This window comes from Pyrgilauda ruficollis, unplaced genomic scaffold, assembly GCF_017590135.1.
Source record: "Pyrgilauda ruficollis isolate IOZ18807 unplaced genomic scaffold, ASM1759013v1 scaffold66, whole genome shotgun sequence".
Taxonomy (NCBI): Eukaryota; Metazoa; Chordata; class Aves; order Passeriformes; family Passeridae; genus Pyrgilauda; species Pyrgilauda ruficollis.
In genome coordinates, this window is record NW_024528377.1 from 4,236,925 (window position 1) to 4,255,978 (window position 19,054).

The 19,054-nt window shown below is 38.2% G+C and overlaps 1 protein-coding gene across 1 annotated transcript in view; it reads left to right on the top strand.

Annotated features, from left to right (window-relative positions):
- Window positions 1-19,054, top strand: part of PIK3C2G (phosphatidylinositol-4-phosphate 3-kinase catalytic subunit type 2 gamma) — a 189,104-nt gene that overhangs the window by 101,541 nt on the left and 68,509 nt on the right. The window contains exons 19-23 of the mRNA XM_041484453.1: window positions 7,704-7,884; window positions 9,452-9,559; window positions 12,215-12,307; window positions 14,419-14,548; window positions 16,975-17,111. Coding sequence (XP_041340387.1) covers window positions 7,704-7,884; window positions 9,452-9,559; window positions 12,215-12,307; window positions 14,419-14,548; window positions 16,975-17,111 — 649 coding nt within the window. The remainder of the gene's footprint in view (window positions 1-7,703; window positions 7,885-9,451; window positions 9,560-12,214; window positions 12,308-14,418; window positions 14,549-16,974; window positions 17,112-19,054) is intronic.

The window sequence follows — 19,054 nt, forward strand, 5'->3', positions numbered from 1 at the left end:
TGGATTGCCCAATGCATGCAGAACCATTCAGAATTAGTTTTGTGTCTTACATTGTGTTTTATAGTGTCATGAGGGTTTTTTTTTTTTTTTTTTGTTCAGCTGTGAAGCTAATGGGAACCACAGATGCTATCCAGAGCCATTTTGATAGACATAAACTACCCAAACAATAGGCAGTTGAAGAAAAAACATTTTCAGTTTCTCCTCAGTGTATTGCTGTGATAACTGTGTCCTAAATTCAGAAACAGTACAAAGCTTTGCAAGTCCATTGGCTCTCATGGACTGCTTCATCTGAATTAATTTTGCATTTTATTTATGTAGTTTGAAAGTAGAATAGCTCAGTCACCTCCTGAATTCAATTAATTGCTGGCATATTGGACAGCATCCCAATAAAGCCATTGGGTCTGCTTATTTTAGTGGTGATTATCCCATCTAATCCCATTCCCTGCTCATTCCCAGTGCAGTTCCCCACTGGGAAGAACACAACAATTTCTGTTATGCCTGGAATGAATGGTGCATTTCAGTTCCTCTGCATGAATTTACTCTGAACTCTCACAGTGACAGATTGTTGGACAATTTCAGGCTTTGCTGATGCTGGTGTAAGATACTGCGTGAAATTCTGACAACAATACATCATTTGTTCTGAGGAGAAAATCTGCAGTTTTGGAAAAAGCACAGACAGGGACGTACTCAGTCATGTGAGGAAGGCACTGGCAAAAATGGAACCAGACTTTTCAAAATTCATGCCAAAGTTGAATGCCAAGTTTCTCATTGAATGGAAAATACTGTCCAATTGATAATGATCATGAAGATATTAAATGCAATGCCCTGTTAAAAAATATTCTTTTTTTCTTATTTCCAAATGCAGTTTTTGGAGAGGAAATTTAATCGCTCTCTTTTGAGAGGCATATTAATATTCTTCTATTAATACTCAAAACCAGTCAGACCAGAGTTGCAAGTCTGAGCTTAAGTCACCCTCAGTATTTAATTACACTTTGGGGTGAAGGATTTTCATTTCTGTAGCTTTGGATTACTGTTTTATTAGGGTGGCATCTTTGGTAGACCCTACTCAGAGATTCTGAAGTTATCTAAGGTCAATACTGCTGTACACAAACTACCACTAAATTTTGTTGTGTTGGTCTTCTGCTGGAGGTGTTTTTTTTGTTTGTTTGTTTGTTTGGGGTTTTTTTTGTGATAGTGTGTTAATAAATTTCTGCTTTCAGATCCTACCCAATGAAGAGGAGCAGACTAGAAAAAGACACACTTTGCTAACAGATTTTTTTATTTTAATTTTTTTTACCAGCTGGAGCAGAAAGAGACAGACACTCAGCACTGCTTTTCACTGGATGATTCTTGTAGCACTTAAATTGATGTTATCATATCCATTCAACAAATTGGAGAAGACCTTTTTGGGCTGATTGTTTCTTGCTTAAACTTGAGATCAAGCAGCTTCTATCTCTGCTAGTGATAGTGGTACCTGTGCACCATTATACTTTCAATTAATTCTTGATACAGTTCACTTTCAAGGCTCATTTCATTTCTGTTTCACTCTCAAGCTCTTTCTCCTCCAGACAACACTGCTTTTATCTGGGATTCATTTTCTTAATGCAAAGTGTGTGCAGCTAGCTGTATTACATATCAAATAAAACATTTTTCTGCCAGGCAGCCTCAGCAGGGTTTGGCCCCTTCCCTGCATAGCGGAGCATGGCCTTTGTTTTCACTGATCTGGTAAGTTTTTTGTGAGTCAGCAGGACATGCATTCCACAGTTCAGGCATTCAGTAGGAGTGGGAGGAGCTGCCTTGATTGAATCTACTGAATCAAGTGATTTGTCTGAATGCAGATTGTATTGTGGTGCTCATAAAGAACTTTAGGAAGTTAGAAAATAATGGCAGTGTTGTGTTTCTCAAGCCTAACTCCCATACTTTATATGGCTGCAACAATATTTTGTTGTCAAAGGGAGATCAACGTGGTACACTTTTTTCTATGCTATAAAAAAAAATATCAGAAAAACAAAAGCAAATTAATCACATGTTATGTTAAAACAAAATTTCACTTTAAGCAGAGTTACATTTTGTTCAAGGGTAATGCTTTGGAAAATGAGTCTATAAAAGCAGCTCTGTTTTATGAGAAGCAGCATGTGGAACTGGCTGCAGGTTTCTCACGTGAGAGGGCTGAAGAGCCAAAATTGGACAGGTGCTTCAAGCAACTGAACAGCTGCTGTTTCTTCATCTTGGAGACTTATTGGTGACAAAGATTCAGAGAGATAGAATTTCTCTGAATTCTACAAAACATAAACTTTCATTCTCTTCTTGTTCTAGACTAGAAATAAAGATGAAAGATCAGCAGATGAAGCAGAGCTTTGCCTTTTCTGTCTCTCCCTTCCTGCTGGCTTTGTACTTGGTCAAAAAAAGGAAGAACAAAAGGAAGTTCAGTCTTTATCCTTCCAGGCAGGTTGATGTCCTTGCTCTGTGTTTCTGTAAATCTGTGGAAAATTCTGGGTACTCTCTTGGGGAGAATTGCAATTTCTCTTCCATCTTTCTTGCACAGTAACTTGCACCTAACTGACTTTGTTCCCATTTTCCCCTACAGAAATTATATTGTTCTCAATGTGCCAGGTGTTTTGTGCTTCTCACCTGTTTGTTTTTATGTCTGTTATCTTTTTATGTCTGCAATGCCCCAATAGTTGTACCCACAATGGCGCTGTTGTTTCTGTGTTTCTGTTTCCTTTTCTTTGATTTGTAGTACATAAATCACAACTTTCTAGAGTTTGGGACTGGCTGTCCAGTGTCTGCTACTGGGGAGATAAAAGTTAAAAAAGCAGAGAGCTTTTGCAACTGAGTAATTAGTTAATAGCAGAAGTTTGGGATTGGTTGTTCAGTATACTACTGGGGAGATAAAAGTTAAAAAAGGAAAGAGAGGCTTTACTTGCAGCTGGGTAATTAATTAATAGCAGCAGTTGCCCACTCATCCTCATGACCTGTCACAGGGTAGGTAGAGTCCTTAATCTTCAGCTGTACATTTTTGTCATCTCTGTCATCCCTGTGTCTCTGGGGAACTTGCACTGAGACTTAAGGAGCTGCAAAGCCTGAGTGAAGTCCCGCAGGCAAGCCAGTCCTGTTCCTTGTTCTCCTGTTTAAGAATGCAAACAGTAAAATGTTTTCTTCAAGGAGCAGAAAATGAAAACAGTTAAAAGCTTCAGGCGTGTGCCACAGCTCCATGGCACAATAAAGCACAAAGGACAGATTAGGAGTTTTGCAGGATGTCTAAGGATAATTAAGACAGATGGCAACCTCAGACATAGAAGCTGTACAGTGGTAGAGAGAAGCTTTTGTGTGCTAATCTTTGATATGAAGGGCTGCAGAGAACAATTTTAAAGCAATTATTGCCATAATGAGCAGCAGTCTTGTACCATTGTTTTCTTCTTCTGTGATCTGTCCTGCCTCCAGCTTAACAAAACAGAAAACAAACATGAAATGCACGTTCAGAACAAGGTCAGGTTTACCAAAGATTGACCAACAGCAAAACGTACCTCAGCACTCACCTTAAACCCCTAAGGTACCTTGTTTTCATGGTGTGTCTCTGAATTCAAAAAACCTTTTGCAGAGTGTACAGAGTGTGTGCTGGTAGGCATCGCTTTTGTGTAATGAATCCCAGAAAAGCACTTGGAAACAAATTAACCAGGGTCACTCTCCTGATGTAGAGTCTAAATAACCCAGTCCAGCTGCCCTGCTCCTTTGGAACAGGTAGGGGCTAAACCTGCAGTAACATACTGCAAATCCTGCCCTTTTCTTCTTGAGGTTGGGGGTTTTTTTGGTACCAAGTGGTTTGACAGGCTACCTGTGAGCTCATCTGTCCTGTCAGGCATCGCTCCCCGGTTCACCCTGCTCCTTTCCTGAAGGAGACCAGGAACAGATGTTCAAGCAGCAGAGTTGTCTGAGCCACCTCACTCCTTCATTTGTCTGCCAAATCCTCCTCAGAGAGCAGACTGTGTCAGCTTCCCTGTCTTCCAGTGTCTCAGAGGGAGGATGAGGCCAGCTCACCTGTTTTTCCAACAAGACCCATCCAATCTCCTTCCTTTTCTTTTTTTTTTTAACTTAATTACCCTTTTCTCTATACCTTCTAGGTTTAGCCCTGGTTCTCCTTCTCTGAAACAGCATCCTGACTCAATTCCACCTTCCTTTCTTCCCTGTGCCAAAAATCTCTCAGCCCCCTTGCATTTCTACACGCAGGGAACACACACACACACACACACACACCCCTGCAGCTGTGAGTGCCAGGAAATGGGGCAGGATCCACCTTGCAGGTGTGTGCAGAGAGGACAGGCTTGCAGAAGGCAGAGGCATCTTTCAAGGCACCCCTATACCCGACTTCATTTCTAGATTTCAGGTCAGCTTCCTTCTGTACTATTTCACAAAAGTGACCTGGGGACGGTGCCTGAGTTCACCAGGCCTTGCTGAGAACGAGGGGGTTTGTCCCAAATCAGAGAACCTGAAGAGTAAGGAAGCCTCTCTCTTCTTAGGAGCAAGATGCTCCATCTAGGCCTGGCATACAGGCTTTTGTACTGAGTTCTGTCTTGCAGAATCCTCTAAAAATTATCAGGAAAAAACAACTTCCCATGCTTCTTTACTGGCAGCCTTGGGTTTTTAAACCATCCCCATTTTGTCTTCCTCTGTCACAGCTAGGCATCCTGTTCTAACTTGAAAATTTCATTAGTGTCTTGAGCACTTCTCCACCTCACAACTTCAGAAGCTGCAGATTTTCCTATCTCTGCTGAGTTCCCACCGTGGCAGGGTGAAGATGTGTGTGCCAGCATGCTGGGAGGACAGAACTGCAGCAACATTTGTTCATTTGTTGGATAAACGTTTCAGGAAAGCCTACAATGAGTCATCACATTAAAAGCTGTCCTGTGCATCCTCTTTAGGACCACTTTTATAGAATAAATGTAGAAGTCAGAGCCAGTTAGTACAAATCATTTTGCAAAGGGAGGTCTGCAGGCTTTTAGGAGCACACCTGCCCATACATGCTCTGTCCTCATGTACACCTTATGCATAAGCTCTCTGAAGTTGGCCCATTTCTCAGAAAGGAAAAAAGAAATTCTTATCTCCTATGTGTGTATAAGCTTATTTTCTGTAAACACTCAGCCACAAGAATAATCAAAACATGGATCTTCCACGTTGATCTGTGTTATGCAGGGAGTAGCTCTGTTTAAAATAGTGAACCAATTTGGTTTTGCTATTTTGCTTGCTGTATGTGAAATACTAAGCTTTTCATTTTGAAATAAGAGCTGGTTTAATGTTCTCTGTATCTGAGAGGATTAAAAGGATATCTCAACATGAAGAGGTAGCCTTTATGGACTCCCTAAATATGTACTACTAAAAATGGAGTAGGTGAATGAATATGATTTAGCTACTCAGCAGCTGGTTCCAGTGCAAGCCTTAGTGCAGACAAGGCTCTGCACCAGCATTTCATGTCCATTTCAAATCACATATCACAGTGATAGTTTAGGTGCATTTGTATTTGCAGGACAAAAGTGAAAAACTTCAATCTGACTGTGTGCCAAGAAAAATGCACTGTTTGGCTGGACTGAGACTGAGCTGGGCTTTGCTTTGATAAAGTAAAATTCCTGCCCACGTGACCATTGGACTGTACCAGCAATGCTTTTATTTAAAGCATAATCACCAAGCCTCTTCCTGACTTGCTGTTGAAGTGGACTGAGTATGTTTTTACTTTAAATAGTCTTGTTTGCCTACAGCTGAGCTAAAAAGCCACTGCAGAATGTGATGCAGTGCCCTAAACACAGGTTACTTTAGACAGCACAGGGAATCTGAGAAATCTGCATGGCAGTGGCATACATGAGATGTTGCCTCTAGGGGAACCATGCCCTTCCAAGGCAGCAGCTGGAGGAAGTGGATTTCCTAGGATATCCAAAATGGCATGAGCTATTGACATTTAAGCAGATGAATGCCATCCTGTGGAATCTTGGACTTGCTCTGATGGAAATAGGAAGGAATATGTTTATCCACTGCCAGGTGTGCATGTGCTCTCAGCCTTCCTCTTTTTTGTGAAAGGTTCAGGGTAAGGACACAGCAGCCTGTGTGTGTACAGGTTTGCCTTCCACCAGGAAAATTTGTATTTCCTTCAAATCTAAAATGTAATTATTTGTTTCTACTAGTCTACAGTGAAAAAGAAAAAAGTCATTTCAGACTTCTCCAGAGACTGTTGATGATAAGCTTCTCATTTCACTTCTCTTTCATGTCTAGGCATTTCTGATAGAAACACCAGTCATTCTTTAAGATTTTCAAATCCTCAGATGTTCAGAGGTTTTGTGTAGCTGGAAAGAGTTTTCAGAAACCAGTAGGTGATATTGTTCTGCCTTGAATTATATAGGAAAAAGGACCTAGAAAAATAATTGCTTCATGAAAGGTCCCTCATCACCAAAAGAGGCATGTGCTGCAGCAGCAATACTGTAATGTCTTATATATTATTATTATTATGTCATGTATGTCATATTCTATATGATATTTGAAGGAGCTGAAGTGTCTATAGGAATTGTTTTTCACCCTTAAATATCAGTGCTTTAAGTAATTTCTTGTTCTTGCTTTTTGTGATGTGACATATTCGTATGTCACATATTCATTCATGTGCCTTGAAAGTCAAGAGCTTCTCTGATTTCTGTCCTGTGAAAAGTGGTATTATTTTATTTTTTTTTTTTTTGGGTAGGGGAAGCTGCATTAAGATTCAGACATTTATAAGGAATTTAAGGTTTGAGATGTTCTCAAGGGTGAAGCTGTGAGGGGGAGAGTTCACACAAAAGCAAAGAGCAGTTCACCAGTCCTTCAGGCAGAGGGAAACCCCAGGGTGTTTACACTATAGAGCTGCTGATTCCATCCACACTTACAGAAATAAATCAGTTTACAAAACCTCTGGCCTACATAAGGAAAAACTCTCACAATGATCAATTTGATTAACTAAAAAACTCCTCTAAACTCCCCAGCTTTCCTGATCCAAATAAATGCATAATTAGAGAAGATTTCATGGTGATGAGTATTAAAAAGAGTATGGGTTTGGCTTTATTTATGATTTTATGTTGGCAGTAACTCCAGTTCCAAAGCTTTTGCAGGCTTCAGAAGAACTAAAAGCTGAGTTTTGCTTTAGACCAGCACATACCAGTAAAGAAGGGAATAAAATGGGCTCATTTCACTCTTTTTAGCAGTGTAGCCAATTTCAGAAATGTCTCCTCAGCTTAAACTAGTGAAATTTGTAGAATTGATGGTACATCTGGGACTAAAATAGTCTTTAAATGCAGCTCCTGAAAGATGAAAGATGTGCTTGCTTGTATAAATGAAGTGGCAGGAGAAAAAAAAATATTTAGGAATATATATTTAATATTGGCCTTCAAAAATGGAACTTATTTTCACTTTGTTAACTTTTCTTGCAGAAATAAAAAGCAATACAGGCATTGCACTGTGTATGACAATAAGAAATGACAGTTTTCTGTTTATTCAACACATTTGGAATCTCATTATTATCAAATGGGGCTTGAGTCTCATTGCCTACAAGCAATAAAAAATTTTTCATTCTCTGCTGCCCAAAGTGACCAAATGTAGATTAGTCTGGAGTTTATTGTTCCTGCTAGAACTGATATATAATAAAATTCATTTTTAGATACACAGGGGTTTTTTTTTTTTTCCCCTCCTTCCTTCAGGCTGCTGAAGAATGCACAGAATGAAGTTCATTTCAGAATGTGGTATAAGAAACTTCTGGCTGCTCTCCAATTCTGTGCTGGACAGTCCCTGAACAATGAGTTTTCTAAGGAAGAAAAACTCATCAGAATTCTGGAAGACATTGCCACAAAAGTGAAAGCTGCCAGTGACCCAAAAAGAAAGGTTTGTTAAAAATTACTGCCCCTTCCATCTATGTGTCTGTAGAGAATTTTATTTTTTCTAAGGTAATACCTCTTTCTTTTAATACCCTTTACACAAATAAACCAAAGACTTAACTAAACTTTATATAAATTTTTCTGCTCTGAAATCAGGTAACACATAGATATTTAATGGGACAACTCTCATCACTATTACTGTGGAGATCTGCAGATCTTTTAAGCCATGGACTTGGAGGTGGCCAAAAATAATGGCAACAAGGCTGATTATCATTTCACTGAGAGGAATGCTCACATTCAGCACCTCATCCCAAAATATTTGACTCCTGTAGAGCTGCAGCATTTCTTGAAAGCTTCACTAGGAGTTGTTCTTGGCAGGCTGGACATTCTCATTTCTTAGCAAAGACAACCAGAGTGGAATGTAGCTAGTATCTCAAATATAGCCCTCAGCAGTGAACACTGAACACATATCTGCAGAGATGCCTCCCTGACACACTTGCAATTGTCTTCTCCAGTGGGTGCAGCTTTTATATTGCATAGGTACATTTCCAGTTCAGAATTGTTAATTTTCCAGGACAGCTGCTGTTTCTTAGCTGGTGGGTAAAACTGCTTCTTGTTGAAATCTCAGCAAGGCAGAGCAGAAAGCCAAATAAAAATACAGTTGCCACTGCTGGTTATCATGAACAATATCATGAATCTTTCTGCCTTGTTAAGGATTCAAAGGTTTTGAAAGGGTTTCTCAGAAAACTCTCAGTGCTGCTACTGAGAGCAGCAAAGCAAACATGGAAGTAAAAGGACAAAAATATTTGCAGAAGGAAAATCCATGCAAAGAAGAAGAACTAGTAGTAATACATTATGCATTACTAATGCATAATTCAGATTTTAGAGATTAATCTCAAGGCTGCAGTTACTATGATACTGAGAAGCTCCCAAATCTTGCAGTTAACAGAATTAGGCAAGGGAGATCACAGTGTTGAGGCAACAAGCAACAAATTGGGAAGATCTTAGGGAAGGCAAAAAATCCCATGAGATACAGCAGAGCAATACAAGGCTAATCAACCCCTAATGAAGGGTGTTGAATCACAGACTCACAGAATGGTTTGGACTGGAAGTGACCTTAAAAATCATCCAGTTCCAATCCCCAGCAATGGGCAGGGACACCTTCCACCAGATCAGGTGGCCCCATCCAGCCTGGTTTCACAGGCAGAGATTTTTTCTGACATCCAATCTAAACCTTCAATTTGAAGCCACTCTCCCTTGTCCTGTCACTCCATGCTGTTGGAAAGAGACTCTTTCCATGTGAACCTGTGGGGCAATATGAGCTGGTAGCACATCTAGACAGAAAAGGCATCAATGTGGAGTAAAATTACAGCTTTTATTTTTAATACCCCAGTGTGACCTCATTAGCTGTTGTAAGGTCACACGGATGCTGCCAGCTCTGAAAATTGCATTGCTTGTTTAAAGTACAGAAAGACAGTAAAAAATAATAATAAAAAAAAAATAAAAAAGAAAGAAATAAATAAAAAGCTACTTCTGTGCTCTTTTATGCTGCCATAATGGTTCTTGTGCTGCAGGAGTTGTTGAAGGTGGAGCTCAGCAGACTCCAGCAGTTCTTCCAGGAGGTGAAGCTCTGCCGGCTGCCCCTGAACCCCGCGCTTGTTGTGCAAGGCATAGAGGCAGATGTAAGTGTGATCCATTCCATCTTCAGTTTTGGTCTTTAGTCTAGAGGGGAGAAGGAGAGAATGCCTGTATTGAGATGATCAGGAAATGATTGTAGTGATATGGAGAATAAATTATCTGGTTGATTCACACCCAGCCTAATCTCCTTCAAACCTTTGCCTTTGCTGAGGCAGAGGTGACAGGAGGGGTGGGGTGGCTGCTGCATGTGTGTCACACCAGCCAGAGATTGCACCTCTGAGCAGCCCATTCACAGCTCAGCTGCCCTGCTGTGGTGTTGGCATTGGCAAGGACACCTGGGAGCTGGGACCTGGTTACCACCAGGTAGCCTCTTGTACTTGGGGGGTTCCCAAAGTAAGGAATGATGAATCTGACTCCATGTTCTTAGAAGGCTAATTTATTATTTTATGATCTATATTATGTTAGAGAATACCATACTAAAGAATACAGAAAGGATACAGACAGAAGGCTAAAAGATACTAAAGAAAAACTCCTGACTCTTTCCAGAGCCTCGACACAGCTTGGCCCTGATTGGCCATTAAGTCAAAGCAATTCACATGAAATCAATGAAACAATCACCTGTTGGATAAACAATCTCCAACCACATTCCAGAGCAACAAAACACAGGAGAAGCAAATAAAATACTATTGTTATCCTTTTTCTCTGAGGCTTCTCAGCTTCCCAGGGGAGAAATCCTGGCAAAAGGATTTTTCCAGAAAATATAACTGTCACAGTAGCCCTTGGTGTTTTCCCCATCCAAAACTCTCCCGTGTCAGGTATGGGAGCAGCAAAAACTCTGGGGCCAGCTGTCTGTTTGCTGAGCTGACTGAGAATTGCTAAGATGTTAAATATTCACACTGGCTTATCTGTACCTATGACTCCTATTAAACATGACTTAAGGCTAAAGGAAACAGCAATGCTCTTCAGTGTTACTTGACTTGACTTTGACTGCAGTACTAAGATTCAGTTATTCATTGTTCAGAAATATTTTCATAAACAACATGGAGCCAGGAGTTAGCTGATTCATCTCTGGAGAAGGAAAATAAGAAAAACCTGAACAGCCATATATATATTGCCAGTTATACCTGCCTAATTACAGCAATTTGTGCTCTATTTTTGTTCTCTCGCTCATTATCCGTAGTAGACCTGATTCTAAGAGGTGCTGATCCTTTCAATTGCCTCTGACCTGTGTTTCTCCAAGTAATTGCTATTCAGCCTTGATCTGGGTAAGAACTGAGGTCCTCCAGCACCCCACAGGTTTGGGCAAATTTTGTGTGATACAAGTCAGAAGGATTTGAAGCCTGCTGCTGCTCCCTGCTTTCAGGCTTTTGGAAATAATGACTAATGGAAAGGTATCTCACCATAAAGTCATGCTATTTATACTGCACCAGCTTGGCTGGACAGATACAAAAATGTTTAAATCTAATATCTGAAGAGGTTTTTTTTCGTTTTGGGGTTTTTTTTTTCCATTTTTCTTATATCATTATAGGCTATTATCTTTCTATAAATACATGTAGTTTCTTGATTGGACTGTACGTCAGTATAATCATGCAAATGAGAACTTTTAAGTGCTTATAATTACCTAAATTTAATTCATTTTGGTGTCATGTATTGATTTTACCAGTAGCAAGCCCTGCTCCCAGCTCTGTCAGACTCACATCATCCCACAGGAACTTTTCAAGCCCTCACTGAGACATTTCAATTGGCAAAATCCCGATTGAAATGGAATCATTTCTGTGGTGAGGGATCAGAATTTCATTACTGACGGTGGCACTGGCCCATCCCAGAGTTCTGCTGTGGCTGGGACAATATTTACATGCTCATGCCATGCTTTGAGATGTTCAGATGAAAAGCTGCAGACAGCTGTGTCTGGTGGAGCTCAAATTGAGCCTCCCGTACACTGCACCCTGTAAGGACAACAGCAGCTCTTGTGGGTGCTCATTATTTCCAGAAACCAGGCCATTAATTGACCATTGTCTCTAGCTGCTTTTGAGGGGTTTCCCCACCACATTTCTTTGGATGTTTTTAATGAGGGCAATAATTCCACCCCAAACTCTCCCAGGATTTGCAGTGTTTGGCTCATTAATGCTTTTTGAAGCCCTTTGAGATCTTCAGGTGGAAGGAGCTGTAGAGCATGAAAGTCAGAGTTTGTGTTTAATTAAGATGAATTCCACATAAAATAGAGCATGATTTTCAAAATTTGCTGTATCCTTAGCCAGAGTGAGGTAATCAAAGAAACTGGCAGGTTCTTTGCTTCCATGGCTGATTGGGCAGGGCTGGGTTTTTTTCAGAAAACAATGGGACCAAAGGCTTTTTAATGCTTTAAAACTCATTAGTTCAGTCTTATATAATTCATCCACCAAGTTCCAGGCAAAGCTTATTGTTGATAGGCCCGGGTGAAAATGAAAAAACAATTAGCATATAAAATAATATCTGTTCATATGGTCTGATATTTAAGTGAAGCCAGTTGTCTGGGGACAAGAATTTCTTGTTTTTCAGATCCAACAAAAGAGTCAATAATATCAAGAATTATTTATATTTGCTGCCACTGCTACTGAGCAGTGTTTAAAGCTGGAATCTTTAAAGAGGTATTGTACTGGCCTGGTGTTTTGTTTATGTGACACTGTTGTTCTTCTGTCTCATCTTTCTTTCCCCTGCAGTCATGTTCTTATTTTACATCCAATGCCTTTCCCTTAAAAATCTCCTTCATCAATGCGAATGCTCCAAGTGGAAACATCAATGTTATTTTTAAGGTATGTTCTTCCCCCACTCCTCAGGTCTTTTGGTATGGAAAATGATCATTTAAAATTCACCTAATTTATGTTTTAAACCTTGTGTCTGAGAATAGTTGATTTAGCGCTGCTGCTTGTTTATCTCTATTATTTTTGACACTAGAACTTTTAATGGAACATGCTGAGGCAATACACTGAAGTGTCACCTTTTTGATCAACAGAGAATCAAACAAATTATGGCAGTTTTTTCCCTTAGTGAAGACAACCAGACTAGAATATAAAGTTCATATTTTAAATCTAGTTTATTAACAAGGACAAGTCTCAGAGAAGAGATAGATCAGAATGACTGAACCCTCAGCCTTGTCCGTATGTCTCTAAAAAATCAAAATACCGGAGTGTTAGAGGCTCCATTTGCCAAACAAAACTAATTCTGCCCCTATCAGCCAGCGTGGGGGAATGGGCTGAGGAAGATGGAGCTGGAGGAGGGAGCAGAGAGGCTCTGTCTCATTGGAGTTACTTGGAGGAACTGACTCAAAATAAACTCTGCTTTATTTTGCAGTTGTCACCTAGAAAAGCTTCAGAGTTCAGAACAGTCTATCCACAAAAGACAATTTTAAAGTTATTTCTCTTTTAATAGAGCAAAAGTCTTCCCTAAAAGTGGATATTGGTTTTAGAGTAGAACACAAGTTCATAAAATGGCTGATGGGTACAAAATGGTTGGTTGCCAGTGGCATTATTCTTAGGTTTTTTGCAGAACCATTTTCCAAACGAGAAATCTAAAAAATGGATATAAATAATTTTTTTAAAAACCCAGATTCTATGCTGTCTTAAATTAACTTGCCCTTTAGAGCAGCTGTGATTCTCAGAAATAGAAGTAAGATTTCCAGGCCTGCTAAGGGGAGAAATTAGCAATTTTAAGTTTTTCTGAGCATTTAGAAACCTGGTTCATATGTTGTTTCATTTGAGAATCAGTATTAAGTAGCAGGTTCATATCTACTTGCTCATGGGACTTTTAAACAATTGCATTGGTTCTACTCAATTTTTTTCCTACCTACTAATGTTCAGCAAGCGACTCATTGTCCAGTTGCTGTAGAATTATTTTAGCTGCTGTCACCTTCTCCTGTCAGCAAAACGTTGTGTTAAAATACCTTTTGCTTGTTCTATAGTTCCATTTCTTATTCATGACAGATAACTCACACATAAATGATAAGCACAATATATGATAAGGGTATCTTACTAAATTGTCTTCCCACTGTATATGTGAGGGAAGGTAAGTGGAGAGAATAAGATTTTTTTACATTTTTAGATGCTAAGAAAAATTAATTGGAGTCTTTTGAGAGAGAAAAATAGATTCAAATATTTTATCTTTTTAAGATGAGTTTGTCTCCTCAAGTAGTTATTTCCTGGCAGTAAATGTTTGTAGATTGGAATGCTTGTGTAAAAATAATGTAATGAAAGAATAAGGCACTTAAAACACCAGTAAAAGTTATGTATTTTACATGGAGTGGGTTGGGGGAAAACAAAAAGTCAGGGCTGTTGTTTTCACAGGCTATTTACTCAGCCATGGTTGAAAATAATCTCTTCATTAATTCTTGTGGCTACAATTAAAGGCCCATTTCACTGAGATTATTGTTTGACTAACTCCATGGGGAGAGTGGTCATCACTGCTGGAGCTGAATATGAATCATGCTATGGATAAAATGTAAATTTGTGATAAAATTCCCTTGCAAATACCAAGTTGTGAGGCTTAATGTGAGACAAATGCTGTCATTTGTGCAGAGGGATCCAGCATTAAGTAGACTTTAAAATGTAACTAAATTAGGATCCTACCTCCGGATTAAATTTCCAAACTCTAATAATTACAAAGGAATAATAAGCAGAAAGGCCACATTTAAGCAGGGATTATTTGTTAGCATCTCAGTGGCTGCCAGATCTGTCCCTGTCTGTGTGTGTCATCTACTCTGTCCTCTCCTGAGGTTATTGACAGGCAAGTAGGAACTTTGAAAGAAAACAAGACAGAGTTACTGAAATGAATGTAACTGCTCTGGTGGGCAAAAAGTTCCAGTTAAATAGGGCATTATTTCTGTCTGGTATTGAAGAAGAAAACTGAATTGCATGTGCAATTTTCACAGATAGGTGATGATCTACGTCAAGATATGTTGGTTCTGCAAATTATTCGCCTGATGGACAGCTTTTGGCTCCAAGAGGGACTGGATATGCAAATGATCATTTACAGGTGTTTATCTACAGGGAAAGGACAAGGTCAGTCTCAAATTACAAAAGGAGCCTGTATTACATTATTCATGTGTCATGTAATCAGTGGTATGTAAGATTTATTTATTCTGCCTCTCTAGAACTCATTGGATTTTGTAGCAACTAGAATTTTCCAAAAGCCTCAACACTGTCAGCTTGGAAAACATTCTTAAATTCACATATCAAAAAGAGGGCTTTGGAAAAAATTGGCCATAGCTACTGAAGTTTTAATCCAGTGTAGTCCTACATAGATGCTTAAATGAGCCTGGATGCATGTGGCTTCACAAAGTACCTGCAGACAAGTGATGACAGCTTTGTGCTGTTGATTTTGAAATATTATTCTTGTGATTTATGTTGCTTAGGGCAGGCCTGACTCATCTGAAAGCTCTATTTCTCTCTTCTATGGTTGTAGCAGAGCTGTAGCAGGGATACCAATTGCTTGCTGTAGAAATCTGCTGACAGCAGTAAGCTGCCTATATTTCCCTGACCAAATCTTCCACTGGAAATAATCCTGGCTCAAAAAGAAGGCTGATGTGTCCAGATTACCTGCTGTACAAAAGCTATTAAAATAGAAAAAATTAAAAGAAAATCGTTGCTTTCTGAGCCACAAAGTGAACATGAGAGAGGAGGAATGATCTAAAGGAAATAAGAGAAAAGTATAGATGAGCTCAGACACAAGGCATGTGGTGGTGGTGACCTGGAAAAATCTCCTCTCTTCTTTGTGGGATGGGAATCAAAGCTTGAAAGCTTCTGCTTCAAAGGCAGATAATACAAGAATACTATTTCTGGACAGGACATTACATATAGACTCTTCTATATACTAATGCTTAATTTGATGTTTGCCAAGAGAGATACAGGGTTCATCTGCAAACAATATTCTCTCCCTGACAGTCTCTTCCTTCCAGCATCATAGCAGCAAAAACCCCTCAGTGTCTCACAGTTTTTGCAGATGTCTTTCCTGATGAGTTTACATCAGTGCTAAGGTAATTGATTTGCAGTTAATAATTAAGAATAAAGGACAAGTGACGTGCCTGTGGTCACATAGGGAGGTTTGGGTACAGAGTTTTTCCAGGTCCTAAGCTAATGATTTCCTCCATGGCCACCTTTCCCACACAAGGGGGAAGGGAGATGGTAATTTCATGGTCGTGTAAACACAGAAATCACTTTTCACTGAAACTCAGTGAAAAATTTCACTGTAATCCAGTGAAAACTGAATAAAGTATTGGTAGAATTCCACTTTCCAGGCATGCTGAAGCACAGGAGCCTGTCAGTTCTTAGAGAAAGTCCTTCTGTGCTGCAGAGCAGCAGGGTGACATGCCAGGGACCACACGTGGGGACAGGCATGGAAAGCCAGGTCTCAGGAACAAAAAAAGGAATTAAGTGCATGCAGTAGAGACAGAGGATTCAAATGAAGCATGGACAAATGCTTGGCTTCTCTCTGCACCTCAGAGTCCCAGTCTGTGACACACTGGGTCAGTATCACTGAATTTCTGAACATCCCAGTACCCTTTCTCCAAGCTGTGATCAGCATCACATAGTCCAGAATAATTTCTGCACCTTTCTAGACAATAAATACATATGAAACAATATATATAGATATATACATATATAATATATATAAATATATATATTCTCTATATAATATATATGTTGTATATATAATTATTATAATATATAATATGTATTACATATATATCATGTTATAATATAGTGTAATATAATATTGTATTACATTGTATTACATTGTATTACATTATATTTATTGTATTATGTTACATTTATTGTATTATATTTATTATATTTGAATATATATTATATAATATATAAATTTATAAAATCATATTTATATTATGTATTATATATTATACAGTATATATAATACTTATATATATTAGCAAATATCAGATCCTGCTTTTTAATTTTCTTCATTTTGTGGATATTCTACCCACTTTGAATCTCACTAAATTGTTCACCGTTTTGGTACTTTGAGGCAGTTATATCCACAATTTTTTTTTTTTGATCATTTAATTTCTCCTTCACACAACTGCCCCATGCCCTTTATTTCTAATTTCCAAAGAGCAAGAGTAAAACAATATTGTTCTACATTTTGCGCTGCATTCATTATTTTTAAGCTTTTAAAAGTTATGCTTTTATTTATTTATTTTTGGTTTTTAACATTTTTTTTAATAACTTATTTATTTATTTATTTTCTTTTTTATAACTTATTTATTTATTTATTTTCTTTTTTATAACTTATTTATTTTAACGTGTTTATTTACTTTAACTTATTTATTTATTTTCAGCTTTTAACTTCATGTGGTTTTTTGGGTTTGTTTTTTTCTGCATGGAATGATCAAACCACAGGCAGTATGCGTTGTTTTTCTGTGTTTGTAAAGGTGAGGATTTTTCATGCAAGCTCTTTTCCATCTGATTAGGGCTGGTACAGATGGTGCCAGATGCTACCACCCTAGCGAAGATCCACAGGGAGTCTGGGCTGATAGGACCACTGAAAGAAAACACAATTAAAAAATGGTTTCACCATCACCATCCTCTGGAATCAAGTTACCAAGAGGTAACATCATAATGAAGCTTATTACACATTTCCTGCTATGCCATGGGGGGGAAAAAAAAACCAAATTACAGCAAGCAGCAAAAACGAGTGGCTCAGACACGAGACAAACAAGTCTCATGCAGAGAAACCAGGGAATCCACTTAAATGCCCCTCTCTAGCTAAGGAAATACTGCTTTTTATCAGGTGCATGGAATTACATTTTCTATAAATGTGTGTCATAGAGATGTTTTGAAATTTAGTTGCAAAGTGAAGAGAAATTGAAATAGAAACTGTCTTGAACTCAAAAAAAAAAAAAGGTTATTTTTTAGGTCAGCTCTTTAAATTCTTTATTTTATATAAACCACATAAAGTCCTGGCAGATTTCCTGTATTTTGGAACAACCATGCCAATACCTAGAGTTGCAGAAAGCTGTTTTATCAAAACCACCTAGTCACCATCAAAATACAGAAGCTCATGCTTTTCATAGCTCTTGTTCTCATGGGATCCCATGGTAGGCATCTGATTTTATGAAACTAGATTTTCTGCATGAGCCAAAAAATGCAAATTTTATTTATAGAAGCAAAGATTTTCCAAGGAAAACTTTCTATCAATTCCTTTCTTTCTATCAATTTCTTTTTGAGTGAGCATGTTCTGAGGCCCCTGAAAAAATTTTCAATTTTTGTGTTTCTGGGGCAGTTTTTATAATCCTTTATCTATTCAAACAATAAATTAGGGGCTAAAATTTTAAATTTAAAGGAGTAGTTTGAGTATTTAGCTCTCTGTGAATGAAATGCTTTTATAGCAGTTTGTTAGCAGATATGTATTATAAATATGTTTGGTAAAGTCTAGTAAATTTTTAATTATTCCACAGGCATTTTCTCATCCACATTTTGACTATGAACACTTGAATTACTCATATATCATTTGATTCTATTAAACAGGAGAGATCTGTGTAGAATGGGGTTTTTTTAATACAAGTTTGTGTGTTTAAAGTTTTATGGTAGAAGTGTAGACATTTCAATTCAAAAGTGAGGCACTGCTACTTATTGAGTGAAAACTTGATTTCTTGCTGCAGCTGCTGTTTGCAAAAAATACTGTTCATGTGGAATATTCTAAAACAATTCCTACCCAATTTCTTCCAATTTTTTAAGTATATAAAATGCAGTCAGATCTGATTACATAGGAAATGCATAAAATTAGTACTATGCATTCCCTTTGCGCTTGCTAGTGAATGAACCTTTCTCTTTCTTTACTCCTTCATAATTTTTTGCTCATACAGTACTGGATCTAAGGTGCTCAGAAAACTGGTGCAGAACAAGCTTTAATATCCTCATTTTACAGTTGGGTGAACAAAATCACAGAAAGCTCAAGTGTTTTATCCAAGGTCATCACAGTAAGTAGCACAGTTAGACATCAAATTCAGCCAACTCTTGAGCTGTGGTTTAAGTTTTGCTGTTGCAGGTGGCATCTTGCATCTACAGGGAAAGCCTAAATAATCATTTGCCTTGGCTAATGTAGGTTTTGTCCAAAAAATATAAAGATCCAGATTAGGATAGTTTAGATTTCTATATTACATTCTATACATTGCGATTTATATTCATGGGACGTGGATTGAGTTCTGGAGAAAAAAAAAATCCATGGAGGTACAAAACAGTGCAGTGGATGTAGAACAACCTGCACCCTTTATAAAGAAATAGTTACTTTTGTGGATTTGCAAATAATTTGCCAAAAGTTTTTTGGGTTTTTTTGTGGGTTTTTTTTGTTTGTTTGTTTTTGGGTGTTTTTTTTGCAATGTGCCTGCAGAACACTGAACAGAAAATGCCAACTTCCTGACAAGAATCTTTTTTTTTTTCTTAAGCACCTTTTGCCTTAAAGTTTTCTATAGACTTCCAGGTATCTTTGGAAACCCTCATGTATAAAATTGTTCTTGTGCTGTAACTTTGAAATGTTTGAGTGCCATACCT